Genomic DNA, 20,530 nt, shown 5'->3' with positions numbered 1-20,530 from the left:
AGTTTCACACCAGAACTGGTGCAATGTTTCACAGCAAAACCCATGGTCGTATGTGGACAGACAATCATCGCAAAAGTTTCACACAAGAGGTGGTGCAAAGTTTCATAGAAAAAGCCATGGTCGTGTTGTGATCAGACAATCACCGCAAAAGTTTCACAGCAGAACTGGTACAAAGTTTCACAGCAAAAGCCATGGTCGTGTGTGTACATGTGGTCAGACAATCACCGTAAAAGTTTCACACCAGAGCTGGTGCAAAGTTTCACAGAAAAAGCTGTGGTCGTTTACCCTAATTTCATCTTAAGTTTGTTTATGATCAGTTGTAATGGAGTGAACCTTATTACAAGTTTGTCCCTCTGATCTCGGGAATTTTGGAATTTAGTTTTCGGTTTTCTTTCTTATGTTTTCTGATCCGGGTCGGTTCGAGTTGATCCGTCGTGGACTGACGGTCCGAGTCAGTTGATCCGGTCCGACTTTTGTATCTGCCTCTGCAAAAGGCCAACGAGGGCTCTTTTCATGCAATGTCTCGTTTTATAAACGTTTCCGTTTATGACTTCGCAGATCTGCCACACTGATTGTTTATTGTTCCGACTGCTCTGGATATGATCTTTCACTGATTTCTGACTTAACCGCACAATTAAAAGAACAAGACGCCTACAAGGGCGTATCCGTGGAATGCGCAAACAGTTAACACAAATTGTCCAGTTACAGTCAACTTCAAGTACAGGTAGACTTCGGAAAAGGGCGAAAGATTACCAGAAAGATACATCTGTAATATAACTTAAAGTTTTTTGTTGTAAAAACTCATTACTAATGTTACTAAATTTACAAATGCAAACAACGAAGCCCTATTAGCAGGTTACCAGGATACGGGATCTTTTATTTATTTATTTTTTGGAAGGAGACTTAATTCAAATCCTACAGTTTTACTTGCTTCGTTAACTCCTTTCATCCAAAAATTACAGGATCAGCCTTAAATCATCCGAAAAGCTTATTACAAATCACAGTTCAACAACTTATCATCCTGGGCCAGTTGTTCAGAAACTGGGTTTTAAAACGAGTTTTATCCTCTACTCCCAAATGCTGTTCAAGGCTGATATTCAGTAAAACTTTACATTAGAAGAAGTCAATCTTGAAAAACAAAAATAAGCAAAGGAAACTGTGACCAAAAAGTTGAAAACATGAAACAAAAATTTACGCTAATCCTGGATTAAGGTAATTGGCTTTCGAACAACCGGGCCCTGTAATCGACGTCTGGTTCTGTAATCCTGGTTTAGTTCCTTGCAAACTGTATAAATTTGCCGTGGCGAAGACAAGAAGACAACATCCGTGCTCTATTTCTCTGAATGCTCAAAAATTCCGTAATTGCGTGTTCTATAGTCCAGTCCAAAGTTCTAATTTTACAATTCCATAATCTTGATTTCAGTAACTTGGTACCAAACTTTCAACAATAACTTGAAATCTCGTTAAGAAAAATCATTAAATCCAGTAGTCCAGTCCGGATTGAGATCGCCAAAACTCTCTCTATCATCGATTCAAAACTCAACAAAAGCTACAAGTAGTAAATAGTTCTCAGAAACTACAACAGTTCGTCCTGATTCTACACTCGAGCTGAACAAAAAACCCAAAAAACCCTCGTCATCGTTTCTCGAGAGAACAGACAAACAGCCGAAACTGTTCCGTGCCTGCCCCTTAAGGCACTGAAAAAGTACCGTACGTTGTACAATAGTACTTGACCGTAGCCCTTGGCCAAGAAACTAATCTTAGCCAAAAGCCCGAGAAGCGATCAGGATACGGGGTAATTAGGTAAAAAAAATTGTGGGGATACGGGATTTTTAGTCTGGAGGTGGGGGGGGGGGGGGGGGGGTTGAATTGAGGAGATACGGGATATTTTTTAAACTAAGAACGCATTGCGTGTGGTAGTGCAGTAACTTGACAGTGTTTTTTTCCATAACTGTCAACTGAGCTGCGTTTTGTTTTTTCCAGGAGATTCAAGTCCTTGCACAATATGTAGCTCTAATAGTACACGACATTGTTTGGTATCGTAAATCATTACGGTGCCATGGTAGACATCTTTGCTATATACCCTCTAAGAAGACATGTGGTTCAGTAAAATACTAAGCCCAGAACGATTGAAGAAAATAACAGGAAATCGAGAAACATTTGACTTCAAAGCTGACATGTTGCTCATTCACAACTTCTTTTTCACCACAAGCTTAAGCGTGTACTCTGCGCTTCTGACACCTTTCCAAGACCAATGTTACTAAATTTTTTCCCTTTCCAGCGGGGTTAGTATCTGGATGGGGAACGTCAAAATATGCGACTTTTGCTGTCAGGAACATACGCCCAAAAATTATATTTTAACGCTCAAAAATGCGAACAAAGCAAGGTACAGATTTTGCTAGCCTGCTTTATGCAAAACAAATATTGACGAAAAAGTAAATAAATATTAATATGTAGTTTTTAAGGAGAGCAGAAGGAACTTTTAGGAAGTGTCGATCGAGAATAAAACAATTTGCCATCAGCGAAAAACATTTCGGGAGATTTTTGTTACGTTCCATCAGAGTTCAATTTTTCTATCGTACTTTTGGTCATACAAGTAAAATCGCAAAATCGAAAGTGACATCGATTTTAGCGGCCGCCTGTGATCAAGTTATACTTGCGTGTTTACTGACAACTCACGAAACAAAGGATGCATCTGTGACAAAATGACAGCATAACACCTGGTTTTTGTTAGTGCGTTTTTTTTCTTTCAAGTGTTATAAAGTTCGACAAGATCTATGTGCGGATTTAACGTAAAGATCACAATCGTTGATGCTAGTCCAATTGTCAGCTGAAGTTAAGCTCCTCTGAATGAGGTTAGTACTTGGATGGGGGACGGCTGCGAAGTCCCCGTGACGGCGATAGCTAATTTCTTTTTTTTAAAACTTGATTTCATTTTTCATCTTGTTTGGCCGTTGAAAGCTATTTTCTTATTTTCTTTCCACCTCAAAACGGCGAACAAACTGTTTCCCAAGAAATATTGGAGTACGTATTCGTTCTATGCAAAATGCTTCTAATGAAGTATTCGTTCTATGCAAAATAATAATGTTCACAGTGGAACACACAAGTACGAAGCAAGATCTAGAAATAACGTAGAAAATTCTCCTTACCTTTAAAGCTTGCCTTTCTCAAAGAAAAAGCATCTATCCACTTTATCGAATAGTTTAATACTGAAACAATCATGGCGGGCGGAAAGATTCTATTATAAATGTTTGCTTTCACCAATTTGAAGGAAGTATGTCACGGTGGCCGAGTGGTCTAACGCGCTAGCAGAGAAGATTCGTGATGGCTTGGGAAGTATAGGAGTTCTCCTTGGGGCAGGGAAGTTTGGAAATACTGGAGGGAATATAAGTCAGTCCACCCGAATGGAGATTTATTCTATATCCGTGGGTTATGCACATTTGTGACTACCAACAAAAAAAAGACGCCAGTCCGCTTTTAAGACGTGGATGCCTTCGGCATTCCACGTAAAAATGCACTGAAGCAACATCTCCGGGCCATTTGGGGCAGCGTAAGCAATATTTTCAAGGTTTTGGTTATGTTCGGATATTATGATCTTTAGTTTACTTTTTTGGCCCTATTCGCAATAGCGTAAGACTTGTTTATGTTGACAAAGATTCTGTCATCACCAACGCTCAAATGCCGCGGGATGGTCTGTCGCGTCTTCACAAAGTTCCGCATGAAGAATTTTTTCAAAAGCACTGCCGACAAAAGGCAAAAACTGGACAGACTATTGAAGTCTTTTTTTTGTCAATAATCTGTTGTAGAGGAATATTTCTTTTACTCAGAGTAAGGTTGAGAGCAAGATCGCTCATTTTGACCAACTGCAAAGTACAAATTTTCTTTACAGTCTGTCTTTAGTTGGGATGTAAGCTTACAAACAAAAATTGACAGGAAACAAATTTCGGTTTTCGTTTTGTCAACTGTAAGAAAATTCTCAATTTGTCCGCTTGTGGACAGGCCCTTAACGTACTTTTTTCTAAAAAGAGTTTTGTTGCAAGCATTTTCTCTGAATGACAGACGACCAAGGCTGACCAAGTTTCACAGCAAAAGCCAAGGTCGTGTGTCGTCAAAGAATCACCGCAAAAGTTTCACACCAGAACTGGTGCAAAGATTCACAGCAAAGCCATGGTCGTGTGTCGTCAGACAATCACCGCAAAAGTTTCACACCAGAACTGGTGCAAAGATTCACAGCAAAAGCCATGGTCGTATGTGGCCAGACAAACACCGCAAAAGTTTCACACCAGAACTGGTGCAAAGATTCACAGCAAAAGCCATGGTCGTATGTGGTCAGACAATCACCGCAAAAGTTTCACACCAGAACTGGTGCAAAGTTTCACAGCAAAAGCCATGGTCGTATGTGGTCAGACAATCACCGCAAAAGTTTCACACCAGAACTGGTGCAAAGATTCACAGCAAAGCCATGGTCGTGTGTCGTCAGACAATCACCGCAAAAGTTTCACACCAGAACTGGTGCAAAGATTCGCAGCAAAAGCCATGGTCGTATGTGGCCAGACAATCACCGCGAAAGTTTCACACCAGAACTGGTGCAAAGATTCACAGCAAAAGCCATGGTCGTATGTGGTCAGACAATCACCGCAAAAGTTTCACACCAGAACTGGTGCAAAGATTCACAGCAAAAGCCATGGTCGTATGTGGCCAGACAATCACCGCAAAAGTTTCACACCAGAACTGGTGCAAAGTTTCACAGCAAAAGCCATGGTCGTATGTGGTCAGACAATCACCGCAAAAGTTTTAAACCAGAAGTGGTGCAAAGTTTCACAGAAAAAGTCATGGTCGTATGTGGTCAGACAATCACCGCAAAAATTTTAAACCAGAAGTGGTGCAAAGTTTCACAGAAAAAGTCATGGTCGTATGTGGTCAGACAATCACCGCAAAAGTTTCACACCAGAACTGGTGCAAAGTTTCACAGCAAAAGCCATGGTCGTATGTGGTCAGACAATCACCGCAAAAGTTTTAAACCAGAAGTGGTGCAAAGTTTCACAGAAAAAGTCATGGTCGTATGTGGTCAGACAATCACCGCAAAAATTTTAAACCAGAAGTGGTGCAAAGTTTCACAGAAAAAGTCATGGTCGTATGTGGTCAGACAATCACCGCAAAAGTTTCACACCAGAACTGGTGCAAAGTTTCACAGCAAAAGCCATGGTCGTACGTCTGGAGACAATCGTTGTCGTGGTCAGCCTTGGTCGTCTGTCATTGAGAGCAATTGCTTGCAACAAATCTCTTTTCAGAAAAAAAGTACGTCAAGGGCCTGTCCACTAACGGACAAATTTAGAATTTTCTTGCAATTGACAAAACGAAAACCGAAATTTGTTTCCTGTCAATTTTTGTTTGTAAGCTTACATCCCAACTAAAGACAGACTGTATAGGAAATTTGTACTTTGCAGTTGGTCAAAATGAGCGATCTTTCTCTCAACCTTACTCTGAGAAAAAGAAATATTCGTCTACAAAAGATTATTGACAAAAAAAAAACACTTCAATAGTTTGTCCAGTTTTTGCGTTTTGTCGGCAGTGTTTTTGAAAAAATTCTTTATCCGGAACTTTGTGAAGACGCGACAGACCATCCGCGTTTGAACGTTGGTGATGACAGAATCTTTGTCAAAATAAAGAAGTCTCAGTAATACGCTATTGCGAATAGAGTCAAAAAAGGAAAATGACGATCTTAATTTCCTAACGTAAACAGAACCTTGAAAACATTGCTTGCGCTGCCCCAAATAGCCCGGAGATATTGCTTCAGTGCATTTTTTTTTTTAATTGTACGGTTAAGTCAGAAATCAGTGAAAGATCATATCCAGAGCGCTCGGAACAATAAACAATCAGTGTGGCAGATCTGCGAAGTCATAAACGGAAACGTTTATAAAACGTGACATTGCATGAAAAGAGCCCTCGTTGGCCTTTTACAGAGGCAGATACAAAAGTCGGATCAGATCAACTGACTCGGACCGCCAGTCCACGTCGGATCAACTCGAACCGACCCGAATCAGAAAACATAAGAAAGAAAACCGAAAACTAAATTCCAAAATTCCCGAGATCAGAGGGACAAACTTGTAATAAGGTTCACTCCATTACAACTGATCATAAACAAACTTAAGATGAAATTAGGGTAAACGAACAATCGCTCTTCATCCCTCAGTTCAGCTACATGGCTACGTGGCGATCTCAAATACAATTCACGGCACAGTCCACCTCAGTGAGCGTTGAAATGCCACATTTCAAGGCGAAAAATTGCTCTAGCCTTATGTAACAGTTAAATGGACTCTCGATTTCGATGGAAAATTCGGTCTAGTACGCGTAAGAAGAACAAACATAAAATTCTCTTACCGTTTGCGATCTTCAAAGATCAAAAAGATATCTGGCCAGTAGCTCATTACGCCTTCAAAATGACCGCAATTGAACGACGTTTCCCGCCGCCCCGATCTATAGGATCTTAAGGGAGAGTGCATTTAAACAATACTTAGTTTTGGATTTCTTTCCCTAAAACAACGTAACAATTTTTTACTTTCTTGTCCTCTATAAAGCAAAACCGTAGGGTAAATGAGACATGTTCAGTATATTAAAATAGAGACCATTGTCAAATAGTTCCAACGGAAAATTCCAGCTTACCCAATTACAAACATACAGACTGGACATATGAAGTAAGATTTGAATATGTTCTGCTAATGTTCTGCATTATATTCAACGGAAAGACTATGCGTCGTCTATCGGCAGAGAACTGTTTGGAAAAAACATTTCCAGAGGCGTTTCCTAAACTGACTATATAAGACAAAAAACGCAAGATTTTGCTTACCTTAACTTTTAGCTGACTTCACAGATACGGATCGATCAGTGGCCAGTAGGCGCTAACTAGACAAAAAACCCAACAATCGAACCAAACAAGCAGGAGGTTTCTTCCAAGCTACAATAAGATTAATGTAAACCGAAAGCGAAACCGGGCAAACAATACGAGACCGTCAGTGGTGCGCTCAAATCAGTGTGTTGAAACTATTTCGCAGGAATTCACAGCATGGTATGCCTTGCTTTATTGCATAACTTAACATTGATACACCCCAGTCAATAATTAGCACCATGGATAGCACAAAATATTGTACTGGCAAAATACTCAATTAGGGCGATTTCAAAGGTATTTGCGCGAGATCGCGTTTCGCCTTTCTCGCGTGGCTTGATTTTCACACTTAATTAATTGCATGTTTCGTTCGCTCTACTTTCCCTGGAAAACGAGGAACTATTCAACAGTGCGAAGATAGATATATTTTTTTATAGTACGGTTACCACGAGAAAAACAAACTCTACAAACTAGAGATTTTTTTGTCTAGCCAGAACCCGCGTTGCAACGTAATTTCCCAGCAAGCGTGGTGTTTATATAGAGACTTTCCAGCAAGTTAAGGACGTTCGCGCTAATTGTTTGTGCGCAACGTAACTGCGCAGGTAACGCGACTGTAATATGTCACGCATTACTTCGAGCATTAGTGAACTTGAGGTTTGAAAACCTTTGCAGAAACCGCGGACGATAAGTCTTGCACAGCGTTGGATAAGAGAAGATCGTGATCAGTCAAAATTGATTAAAAATATTTAGGAAAGTCAAGTAGACTACTGCACGACTGATGTTCGCGTTGTTTTTATCAGTCGTGCACTAGTCTACTTGACTTTCATAAATATTATTCAAGCATTAGTTAAAATAACATGACGACAATAACGCCGGGGAAAAAATTCCCGGCCGGCAAAAGAATGGCACATTTATTTCCGAATCATCATGAAACGTTAAAGAGAAGTGAGCGGGAGGATGGATGGAAAAGCTCTTTAAAAGGTGTACGTAGCTGCTTATCGAGTAGTGGCTGAAAGTTTGGAAAACTCGAGGACGAACCGTTGCGTAAATTTAACGGGGCTGTTTCTTTTTTTAATGTTTTTATTACCCTACGAACTTAAGTTCAAAATGAATGTATGTTTTTGAAGTTCTTATCCTTTAATTTCGTGAAAATAGAGCAGTATTTTCGTCCTCGTTGGCTTGAATAGTGCGGACCTGCGTGGAAAAAACCAGCGATTAAATTTCACAAAAACCACACTCCAGAAGACGAGCATGACGGCAATGGGGAAATATTATATAAAACACTAACCAAATGAAGATGACGACTGCTTAAAACTTCGTTGCTATGCTCGAGAAAGCTTTGTTTTGGGGTAAAAACCTTTCATCCCTTCAACGATCGATCCTCTCTTATGTTCCAGTCCTTCCCCGACAGGTCACGCAAAAACGTGACAAACGAAGTCTTCCAAGAGCTTCGTAAAATCTCATCGATTTTACTCCCTTGGATCATCAGTGACCCCTATTTTTTTAATCATGAATCACTTACTCTACTTACTATCTACAAAATATGATAAAATGAAAAAAATCTCACCGTAAGAAGTTATCTTTTTTTTAAATTTTCTTTCCTCGTGCCATCGAATTCCGGTAGTGGTTGCAACGGATAGAGGTTACGAAAACGCTCGTCCAGAATGAACTCTACTGTTTACGACATCCCTAATGGCATGAAATTATCTTAAAATCCCACCCCTAAAAATCTATGCACGGAAACCTTCACTCTAACAGTTTATTTTTAGGATTTTCGATGGATGAGCAGATGAGGCTACCTTTCGTTATTATGACAGATTTATCGAAATTAAGGCATTTTTCCACTGCCATTTTCTCCGAAACGAAGTCGGTGACCCCCACTTTTTTTTATATTTTTGGAGTAAGTACTTTATGACCTAACTCTATGCGAGAATTGAAGAAAATCTCACCGTAGGAAGATTTTAGCGCGAACGTCCTTAAGTAGCGAACGTTCAATTTCCCAGCCAGCGCAATTCTGCCCTGTAGAGCGGGTATTTTGCAGAGCGGCTCCGTTGGGTACTCCTGAGAAGCGCACAGAATTGTGAGTTTGGGCGTTTTTGTTCCAGTTTTTCTTTGCGTGCCGTTGGTTAATTACGTATTTTTTCCTTTGTGTATTTACTTGAGTGTGTTAAAGATGAAACAACAACAATGATATTCAATGTAAGGAGAAATGAAGACTCGGAAAAATATCCGAGTCCCAGATGGGATTTGAACCCACGACCCTCCGTGATCTAGTCGGATGCTCTAACCACTGAGCTACTGGAGACTCTATGGTGAGCAAGGGTCAATGTGTGGGTCTCGACTGGAACCGCATCACGCGGCTACACAGCCAAGTATTGACTAGCATATTTGAAACTCACTAACAGCATCGCGCTGTTACATTAATGCATATCAAGATGCAGCCAACCAACCTCCAAAGTGAGTGTGTTAAAGATGAAACAACAACAATGATATTCAATTGTCTAGCTTTTTGCCGTTTGATCGTGCTTGGTAGCGTGTGTACAGCCGTCCGCGCTACAGGGTACGTGCTTGGTTTATCGTTTATCTTTTGGTGTTTCGCCGACGTCTTCTGGATCAAGAGTAAATAAATGCTGTGCTGTTAGGAACACGTCAAAATGTTCTGTGTAGACAATCTTGCTATTGAATACGTTAGATACGTATTATCCTCTCCATTTTTTGGGTAATTATCACTGTGGCCGTCCAATTTTAAATTTACCTCCCCCCCCCTTTACGAATATTTTCTTTGAGCGTGTGTTACTTTGCCTGTTGGTTTCAATTATCAGGCATATTTTAAGAAGACAAATAACACGTACAGGGGAAAAATTTTTCCAAACAGCGACAACCCGTATTGTTGTCTCGCCCACCAGGGGTTACCTTATCTGCCGAGTAGAGACAACCCGCCTCCCGGAGTTGTCTCGCCCTCCTCATGTAAACGATTGATAGAATTTTTAAACAAATGACTGGAAAAATATCTCACCCATGGTAATTCGGGGGGGGGGGGGGAGGGGAGGGGTAGTGTCGGGTACCCGAAACCATATAAACAGAGATGCTGATTGTGTCATGTCACTGAAATGTGAAAACAAACCAAAATTAAATTAACAAAATACTCATACTTACTTAAGGATCTAATCCGGTGCTTGTGAACTTAATTATGCGTATATTGTTTGTTTATTTTTGTTCTCCTTTGAAACGCACAAGAGCTATGGCATACTATACCCCATTTTTAAAATAATGGGTGAATAACCCCACCAAGGCTATTGTCAAAAGATGTCTTTCTTTCCCTGTACAAGCGCAAAGGCTCCGGTTTGGAATAGGGCACATTAAGGAAGCATTGTTTTGAGTAATTTAGCAGGAAAAAAGCATAAATAACAATGTTAAATTTAGGTAGCCAAAATATACAATGAAAATATTTGTATTTACATGAGACCGGAACCGGAAACTCAGACCGGTATGAATTTGTACCGCCATGATATTTTTGCAAATACCTGGTTTCGGGATGAAATGATATGTCTTGTCTAAAAAATATATGGGCTGACCAAAAAGCATACAGGCTTGAAATTTCGATCTGGTCCCGGTCTGAGATTTGTGGTCATTTTCATGAGGATGGTACGAACTGAGACCGGTGAGAGAATTTCTCATCTCGGTCAGGGGCACCCAACGAATCTGTTCCTCACATTATCTGTTCCCCAGAGGAATCTTGCTGGCTGGCAAAAATACAGGTGTTTGGATGAGCTGGCTGGGAAACTTTGTTATTGATAGAGGTTTTGCCTGGGAATTACTGATTTTTTCTAGTATTTCAATCCGAGCTGGCTGTGGAAACTCTGAAGACTGAGGACGACTAAAAAAAAAAAAAAAAAAAAAAAACCCCTTCCCTCTCCCAAACATACGACGGCTGGTCAGAGTGATTGCGCTTGCGGATAAAAATCCTGTTTTGTCCCGGTTTTGTCGCTTTTGTTCGGTCGTTTCGGATCGAGGGATTTGAAAGCGCGCGGAATTCCTGGCTGGGAAATAAATTTGATCAGCTGGCTGGGAAACCAACCAATTTTATCTAGCTGGCTGGGAAATTTCTTGTGTGTCTTTCTGGGAAAAAGGAACAGATAATGTTTTCCCAGCAACACTGAAAAACACCTGAAAATGCCTTAATGACATTTATTTTCATTAACTGGGGTATAATAATACATTTTACAACAAATTGTTCGTTGGGTGCCCCTGCTCGGTCCAGCAACCGAGGCGAAGTCAGACTGGACTGAGTTCATTGTCAGGCCGGTCTCACGCCGATACGAACGTACTCATGCCGGTCTGACTTCGTCCCGGTCTCATGTAAATACACTCTGAGAAAGTGTTTGCTAAAAACTTACATAACATATCCGAAGCTAAAACACTCTGAAAATTATGTGAAACAACTCAGATACAAGTTCATCAAAATGATAAACTAATCTTTCTGGCTTGGCTAAATTCTTCACCTTTTGTGATCGGCGTTGTCTTTTCTTTCATGCCACGTTTTTAAGGAGTTACTTGAATCTTGTAGACCCTGCAGGCTTAGAAGTTATTCAAGACTTTAGCATCCTTTGTCAGTCAATTACTTTTTTTGTATTTAAGATGTTTGAGCATTTTTGACCATTTGACAAAACTCACATGCATCATATTGAAAAACTGCAGCATTAAACAAGAATTTTATGTAAATAAATGGGAATTGACGGTGAGTGCTGGCCTTGGTGCCACTTGGGCGCCCTTGATGAGGAGTACCTAGTTTACGTACACAGAGAAGTTTCTCGATAAAATACTAGTGCTGTTTCACGCAGCTCGCTTTTTTGCATAAGGGTCAGAGATCGTCAGTCCGTCTATGGGTCTTTTTTTGGCTGGTCTACCGCAACGATTGGCATGGAGAAGCCGTCTCCCATCTCCAACGCGCACCGGAAATCGAGAAGAGAAGTCTCACTGTGTATGTACGCAGGCGCCACTTGGCTCAAGATCGCGCGCGCCTGTGTTTGACATGGTTTGGAAGGATACCAGATGACCCCGTAGTTGACCCTGGGGAATGATTAAGAAACTAAGGAATTTGTCGAACAGGACATGTAGCTATTCTTCGCATTTCCTGAGGCTATCCGCCCTAGCACTTTCCATGTAAAATAACGTTTGCGTTCCCCGTTGTTTTTCAGTCAATATTATAGATTTCGTGACACGCAAACAACACAGAAACGATTTTCATGACTACGGCAAGGGTACTTATGATTTAGTTGTGAAATGATTGGAACGTGCGGGATGAACTTTGATGTCCCTTTTTAGAGAATTTCTTTATCTCCCGAGGCTTTAAAAAAGTGGGTCCAAAGACTGACCTTTAAGCTCCATAAAGCCTAAATAGGCCGGTATATTACGTGTCTCTGGCTTCAAAGATTTAGCAAAAATAAAATTCCGGAGAAGCTTTACATTGCCCTGTGGGACGGAAACGCAATTCTTAAGTGAGGCAAGGATTTTCTCACGAAGCAGTGAAAAAAGGACCGAAAACAGAGCGAACCGAGAAACAGTCTCCATTAGATCAACAATGAATGTAGTCTAAGAATAAACCATTTTCCGAGACGTGTTTCATTAAAGATTTCACCCGAGATAAAGCTGAGATACCGCGCGATATGTGATGGTTGATCCCAAGGAGTTTGTTCCGGCATGTGTTGTCATCGGGCTATGATTTGCTCGCGCGGAATTTCGCAGCTGTTAAGTGCCCGGACAATAGGTCACAATCTTGTCAACCAATCAACGATGTCACTTAATAATGACACACAACAGGGGCGGAGATCTTTACAGTGGAAGTATCTCAAAGATTCGAACCGCAAACACCATACCGGGCGCTATTGTGAAAGCCGGTCGCTTATTGGTTTATTTTCTCAAACAATGCACATATCAAACACAGCGATCTCGCAGCGAAATAACTTGTCCAAATAGCTAGACAGAGTGTAAAATTAGAAGCTCTGCATATGACCGAAATCTAACCCGAAAGTTTTCTGCAAGCTTTTGCCACGATTTGGCGCGTTGTTGCGGTTAACCACGCAGTACGCACAGACAAACGAATTATGGAACAATGCTAATGAACGGACATGGCCTAGAAGTGACGAATTCAAATTGAGAAACCGCTGCTGGTTTAGTATGGGACAAAAACATGGATGCAAGTGATTAGGGTAGCCTGAAGTATGCCAAAGAAGAAAACATGTGAGGTGCCGTTGCCTTTAGGATGGGAAGAGGGAAAGGACTTCGACGGTCGAGTTTATTTTATCGACCACAACACGAAAAGAACCTCATGGGTCGATCCGCGAGACCGGTGAGTTCATGTAGAGGAAGTGAAGCGTATAATAACTACGGTGCGCGAATTCCTATGTTTAATTGTTTTAACTCAAGTCTGAAGCGGCCATTTGCTTTATTTTGAAAGCAGAACTCACATTAATTGTCTGCTGTATGAAGCAAATAGTCTCTTCGTTATGTTAAAGGGAACAATGGTTCGAACCATTATCATATGGCACCAGAAGTATTAAAGCTATTTTTAAGGAATTTACTTATTTTGGGGGGTTAAATGAGTTTGAGCTTTAAAGTTTACTGTATGATCGTGTTTTGTCGTGTTATTGCTGTCTCAAAAACAGGGCAAACTTTGCTTCAAGCACTTGTGGCGTGTCTTGCCTTCGTAACTGTCGCTTTATTTTATCGGCTTTTCCATTTGAGGTTTTATCCCCAAATATGTCAGCTATGCAGTTACATTTTTCTCTCAGCCTCTGCCAACTAACTTTTTTCCTCTCGTCCGCTGAAATTTCATAAATGCTTACAAGCGTCGACATTTGGCGTGAAAACCCTGTAATTACAGTAAGATATTTCTTGTTGTCTGAAGTGCTGGAGGAAATTGTTACGTCAAATTCGCTATACACACAATTCCACAAATTCTCCAAATGCGATCGCATTGATCCTTTCCTCCTTAAGTTATGTTGGTTAACGACTTTACAAAATCGAAAGACGGTTTTCGATACTTCGTGAAAAGTTCTGCTGGCCTGTTTTTTGGAAGAAAACGAGTTGTTCGTGGCCTGCGAGGGACCTCGTGACCGAAAGCATACAATTCCTATATCGATTGATCGATCGCTATGTCGCCTATTCAAAGTTAATCGTCATTTAGCCCTTTGGTAGCTTTTAAAAGCACGGAATGTTTTTCAGCGTTCCGAAGTACATTGGATGCTTGGATTACTCACGAAAGAGATACCTTCCTAAAGTTAGCTTAAATACCTAAGAGGCGATGGAACACAACAATATATATTTAATGACGGCTTATGAAAACACGTTACCCGCATCTAAAAATAATAAAACTTTCCTCAGATTGTTTCTCCTGAGCTAAATGCGCATTCAATTATGCCGTTCCTCGATAAAGTTAAGAGACTACACTTGCAAATAGAACTTTCTTTAATTAACTCTACTTTATATATTGAAAAACTGAACTAAAGGTTCTCTTGGATATTAATTATTGTTAACTTTAAGCTTGAAATCGCTTTATTGATATCACTGTTAGCCCAACAAATATAACCGGCATTCTTTTGTCCTTTTGTATAGAAGAGCTCAAACGTCTCATTTATATTGCATGTTGAAGATGTATAAATTTCTTGTTGGCATTTCTCACAGTGGAATAGGGCTTCGAAAGAATGCTTTGTTGTGTATCTACATAATGAACACACTCCAATATTTTTTCACCATATTTTAGGTATTTTGAATGTCATTTGGGACTGTTGTTCTCAACTTGTCTCCTTCGTAATGTCAAAGCATGCTTTTGGGGTTTTTAGCCAAGAAATGCTGATGAAACAATGTGAAAATTGGACTGTGAAATTTTTACTTAAAGAATTCTACTTGTACACACTAGTTGACTAATCTGTGGCAAGGTGCCAAAGTACATGTAATTGAATTATTGATCTGTCTCCTTTTTGGGCATAAATAATGGTTAAATATATCCCACATAATGCTTAGACGGCTTGCAATGGCAAAACTTGTAGCTTTTGCGAGATCTACTGAAATGTAGGTGAATGTAGACCGTTTATTTCTCTTGCCATAACAGTAATGCATTCATGTTTTCTGTTTTGTCAAGAGAGATAGGATTAATTTAATGTCTCTGTGACATTCATTTTATAGGATTTACAATGTTGTTTGCAAAAGTTAGTGCTTCATGCAACAAAGGTTGCATCTGGAACAAGAATGCTTGGAATATATTCATAGAGTAATAGATGTCAATTGTTGCAATTTTCGTCCTTTCAATTAATTATGCCCTAATGAGTGATAACAATAATAGATGACACCTAGTCAGACCATTTCAGCGTGTGGAAGTAACAGTTTTTTTTATTGGTTTATTTGCCAGGATATGTGGCCATAATTTAGGCTTAGATGAACAATAATATTATTGACTTAAATTAATGATAAAAAAAGTGTTACTTTTTCTCACATGCAGTTTTGATGTTGAAGTGCAGGGCCATTTCACTTCACTCACTCAAATAAGCCTCATATTGGTTATTAGCCAGAAAGGAACTAAATGTTATGGTTGTGTGATTTGCAGAAATTTCGTCAAATTCTTGGCGTGAGATGAAGACGTTTTTTGTGAATTTCATACACATTTATCTGAGCTGTGTTTAAATGATGGTTTATGGATTTTTTTGTTATATAATAACACTCTTGTAGTGTGTGTGTAAACTGTTTTGTTGTAATTGATTTCATTTGCTTGGGCAATTCGGGTCAAATTATTGCTAGTGAAGGATATTTTTCATGCTGCAGAGTCACTACAGACTGACAAAGCTTTTACGAAAATTGAACTATTTCAATATTGATGTTAATTTGTCATCAGAATCTGCATTCTCATCAGTCTAATTGATCAGACGGTAAACTGATTGAAAAGTACAATGATCATTTCAAAGCCAAATATATCATTTGATACTGAGCCCAAAATGTGCAACATGACAATTTTTATGTCTCTTTCATCTTCTAGAACATTCTTTTTGTCTGAAAGACTTGATAAATAAACAATGGCAATTTGAAATGTAACCATCTTTTTTGTTCATTTAAGGTTTCTTTAGAATCTTTAGCAAGTCTTGTGGTTAGCATCTTGCATTGTGTGATCATGTTGTTTTAGTAAAGGCAATCCATCGCAACATATTGTGAGATTATAAAAGAAATCATCCATCAGAGCTTTGATTGCTCTTAAACTTAGGAATAGAATAATTAAGATGATTGGAATTTTTCAACGGTTTGTTATCTCAAGATGTTCAAATTTAAAATTTGCAAGTTTGTGTGCTGTGAGTTTCCAGCCCTATCAGAGCCACAGTCGATGACTGTGAACTTCTTTGTCAATGAGAGTACATGTCATTGCAAGTCATCCTGCAAACTCAAAGTAGCAAAGGAAACAAACGATTTAACAACGATCTGTAAGTTACCAGAATCAAACCAGACTTCAAATGAGGTATCAGTGAGCAAATTGCACGTATAGCTAGAGCCTGACTTATGATCTTAGATCGTCAAGGTTATTCCTGTTACTGGATTTTAGTAACAAATTATAGTGGAATAATTGTATCAATTGTGCATGGATTCTTTTTCCTTTCATGCTCATTGATGGGACACACATTCTCTTACCAATGTTTCATTAATTCTCCTCCCCGAACAGAAAATGTTCAATTTTTATAACATGTACATCAATCCTTTTGCATTCTTTTCTGTGAAAAATGATTGAAGGTATCAGGATCTACAGACTGGAGGATAGGATCGAACTATTGATGTATTAATAAAAACTAATGAAATTATTATTTATTCTCTGTTGTAGGCTAACCAAGCCAATGACGTTTGCCGATTGTGTTGGGGATGGTATGTAGTCAAGCTATTTTAATGGAACGATGCCTGTTTTTTTTTCCCTGCAAACAGAATTTTGAACATTGCTTGCCTTTTATTTCCTTAATTAACTCTTTCACCCCTAAACTGGCCTAAACCGGCCATACTTAGTATTTTACTCTGTCTAACGCCAGATGATTTTAATCGTTATTGGGGAACCCCCAGGAGTCTATGGGTAATATAAGCAGTAAAAAAAGTATTTACACTTCTGCTCTACATCTGCAGCAAGGAGTGACCACATTGGAGTCATTATGTAAAGTGCATTTTATTGCACATTCAGTACCTTAAGCCTGGCGCAAGCGGACACAACATCATCAGCCAACAACTCCCAACATTGTGGGGTGTTAACATGTTGTGTCCATTTGCACGTCTAGTTGTGCTTTGTTGGGAGTTGTTGCATGAAATTTGAAACTGGTCAAACTTTCAAGCCAACAATTATTTCTCCATGTTTATTTTGTGACCTTCAAAGGGTAGGGCAACAATGTGGGATCCTTTTGCACAGCTCCTCCAACATTGTTGTGCCCACACACACACATTACATGTGGTCTCCATGGAGATAAAAACACATTAACATATTGAAAACAAGATGGCAGTGGAATTTTGTACGTTTACGCAGTCTTATGGGTTGTATCCTTCTCATACATATAATACAAGTTGCATGTCCTAACATTGTTGAGAGCTGTTGCGTCTATTTTGGGTTCCTATCTTCTCAGTTGCATTGGGGGCTGGCTGGCTGTGTTGTCATGTTCTGCCAGCCATGTGTACATTATCCCTCTTGGAGCTGGCAGTGGAAGCTCCAGGATGTCTCAGGCACCCAGCCCCTTCCTAGCAACACAGTTGTTAATCTATAATATACTGCACAAAGACAATAACATAAGCCATTGTGATGATCATCGAATTATGCCACTCAATACAGTACATGCACATATTGCACTGGTAATTAGCGATTAGATGCATGCATTAATGTTCATTAAGTGACTTTGTGCAAGTGCGTATTTTAAATTAACAGATATAAAGCATCTCTTGTTGATTTAAAGTGATTTTCATTAAGATTAATAAGTTATTCCATTGGTTACCATAGACACTCTTATCAGAGTATAGTTGTGCTTTGGGCCAAAGACGTGTTTACATTCAGTGTCACAAATGTATGATTTCCCAGACAAATTTTGAATTCCTGATCAGCAGTGCTGATTACAATAATTTTTCATTTTTTGTTTGCAGAATTACCATTTGGTTGGGAGGAGGTCAATGACATAGTTCTTGGAAAGTATTTTATTGATCACAATACAGGTAAATTTAAAATAATTTAGTATTCTTTTTCAATCCTGATACACCCTTTAGCTTTCTATGATACTGGTGAGAAGAATATGTTTTCTATGGTACATTGTATAGCATGGCATGGGTACGTCGCAAGAGCCTTTTGCCTTTGAGACGCTGGGGGGTAGGGAAATCTGGTCGCAAGCCACTGTTCAAAATTGTTTTTATCAGACATTGATTTTCAAGCTGCTTCTACCTGTTCACTTTTTTGTCCTTGCGGTTTAATGTGAAGAGCACCATTTTTTGTGGCATCCAATTTATTATATGGAGAGAATTCAAAGTTCTTGAGCTGTGCACAAATGCGTAGTCCCCAGTCGTCCAGGTCCAAACAGTTTGTACTGTTATTTGTCTCCTTTTTCTGTCCAGCTGTTGGTACATTTGTTCTTGCCCTTGCCTCTCCGGTATGATGTTGTTCAGGAAGAAGGGCAAATATGGTACATGTAACCCAGCCATGTCATGTTATGTGGGGAAGTTGGGAGTGGGGGGGGGGAAGGAATCATGGCAAAAGAAGCGCACACCCTTGGGAAGAAGCAAGATATTCTTTGTTATTTGACATGACAAGGAAGTTAGAAAATATGTCTCACCAAGCCTTGGTGCCAGTCCCCATTTCTTGAAGTTTAAAATAATTATTTCTTGGCAATGCTTAGGTGCACAACAACTTGAAGACCCACGCATACAATGGAGGCAGAAGAGAGAAACCATGTTGTCTGATTATTTAGTGGTTGCACAGTCTGATTTGAAGGTAGCACGATAGTAAATAACTTGTTCATTGAAAAATACCAATACTTTATTATTCAAATGGCTCATGTGTAAGAAAAATTCAAAATTTTAGGACTGTCATCTTTGTCACTGGAAGGCGATCTTTTGAAATTTAATTTCATGATATCAAGACAGTATTGACAATGCTTTGAAATGTAAGAAAATGTAAATTGGGTATTGCATGGCTGGGGTCATGGCACCTCTCCATGCAAACAAAGTTTTATGAAATTTTCAGAATGTAAAGGAAGTAGATAAATGTGTTTTCAAGTGATAAGGATTTCCGTACATACAGTGAGCATCTCATCCTTACTATCATACAGCCTTCGACAAGTCTCCCTTTCTCTGAACTTGGAAAAGGATCTCTTTCAACAATACTAATAATAATAACAGTAATAAATATTATTACTTTATCTGGACTTTTGAAATTACTTGGTGTAGACCTACTTTAAAGTATATTAGTAATTTGACATTAACATGCAGTGTGATCATGTCATTGAACGTTTAATTTCAGGCAAAGCAAAACATCCTTGACATAAAGAAGCAGAGATTGGATGTGGCATGTGAAGAGGTAACATTTTAAAGTGTAAAAGAAAACAAAGTTATTTCTGTTAACACGTGTAGGTTTAGTCTCATTTTCTGTTGAGATAGCACCGGTCGCAAATGCATGGTTAGAATCTTTGCTTCAAATTCATTGAGTCTGTGACCGTTGACAAAGTTTACCCCATAAGCTCAACAGGTGAGATTTAAAGGGTTTTTTTCAGTCTCCAAGCCTGTTATCCTGGAGTGTGCATAGAAGCATTAGTCTCACCCTCCTTGCTACAAGCCTATGTCAGCAACTGCTGTCAGTTGAGCACACAACACAGAAATACATGTTCACATGTACTTACACACCTTATGCCTTACGTTACTCTGGGATTCTCGAGTTCTTGTCAGGTGTTTGTTTTGTTGCGAAGAGGGATGAGTTTCACTGGGCTTCTTACAGGTCTACTGGTTTGCTCATCGTGTAACTTAATTAAACATGGTTGATGTCACTTCCATTCTAATCTGCTAGACAGAGCCATTAATTTTTACTGAATTTATTATTCCAACTGACACATGCCTCATGAATCTTGCTCAATGCCAGGTTCAGTTTTGGACTTCGGAGCTTGAGAGAATGCAGAGACACCAGGAGCCACACCCAAAGCATGTCAAACAGGGAAGCTTAAGCTCGTCATCATCAAGTTCAACGGTCAGCTCCATTGCTAGCAAATATGATGTTAACCAGCTGAAGGTGGAAATATCACAAGCCAAGTCCAGGGTATGAATAATTCTCACAAAAATCGATTTGTTCAAAGAGGCTGGAGACTATTATAACAGTACAGGGTCAAAGTGCCGCTATGGTCTACAAGTCTGTTTTTCTTCAAATTTTCTCAGTAGGTCTACTTAACACAATACTGAAATTGCTTGGTGCTGCTTCCTGGGGATGCACAGCACATGTTCACTAGTCTGAAAGCAAAAAAGACCCATAGTAACTCAGGTGTAGATGACATTTATGTTCCCTTTAAGAGGACATTTTTATAGGAAAAAGATTATTGTATCTCTTGCTTTTGATGACAATAAAACTGTAATTCTTCCCCTTTTGCAGGTTGAAGGTCTCAAACAAGAGATGGC

The 20,530-nt window shown here is 39.4% G+C and overlaps 1 protein-coding gene and 1 non-coding gene across 2 annotated transcripts in view; one reads left to right on the top strand and one right to left on the bottom strand.

Moving 5' to 3' along the window:
• Positions 1-9,115: 9,115 nt before the first annotated feature.
• Positions 9,116-9,189, bottom strand: Trnas-aga (transfer RNA serine (anticodon AGA)). Its single transcript has one exon. It is a non-coding gene; the product is annotated as a tRNA-Ser (tRNA).
• Positions 9,190-12,684: 3,495 nt separating this feature from the next.
• Positions 12,685-20,530, top strand: part of LOC138000619 (protein KIBRA-like) — a 20,587-nt gene continuing 12,741 nt past the window's right edge. The window contains exons 1-7 of the mRNA XM_068847163.1: positions 12,685-13,232; positions 16,740-16,780; positions 18,026-18,094; positions 18,769-18,863; positions 19,392-19,448; positions 20,004-20,177; positions 20,505-20,530. The exon at positions 20,505-20,530 is cut by the window's right edge and continues 229 nt beyond it. Of these exons, the coding sequence (XP_068703264.1) occupies positions 13,105-13,232; positions 16,740-16,780; positions 18,026-18,094; positions 18,769-18,863; positions 19,392-19,448; positions 20,004-20,177; positions 20,505-20,530 (590 nt within the window). The 5' untranslated portion in view covers positions 12,685-13,104. The remainder of the gene's footprint in view (positions 13,233-16,739; positions 16,781-18,025; positions 18,095-18,768; positions 18,864-19,391; positions 19,449-20,003; positions 20,178-20,504) is intronic.

This window comes from Montipora foliosa, chromosome 4, assembly GCF_036669935.1.
Source record: "Montipora foliosa isolate CH-2021 chromosome 4, ASM3666993v2, whole genome shotgun sequence".
Lineage (NCBI taxonomy): Eukaryota > Metazoa > Cnidaria > Anthozoa > Scleractinia > Acroporidae > Montipora > Montipora foliosa.
The sequence above is the reverse complement of the archived record's forward strand: the minus strand, read 5'-3'. Positions and strand labels throughout refer to the sequence as shown.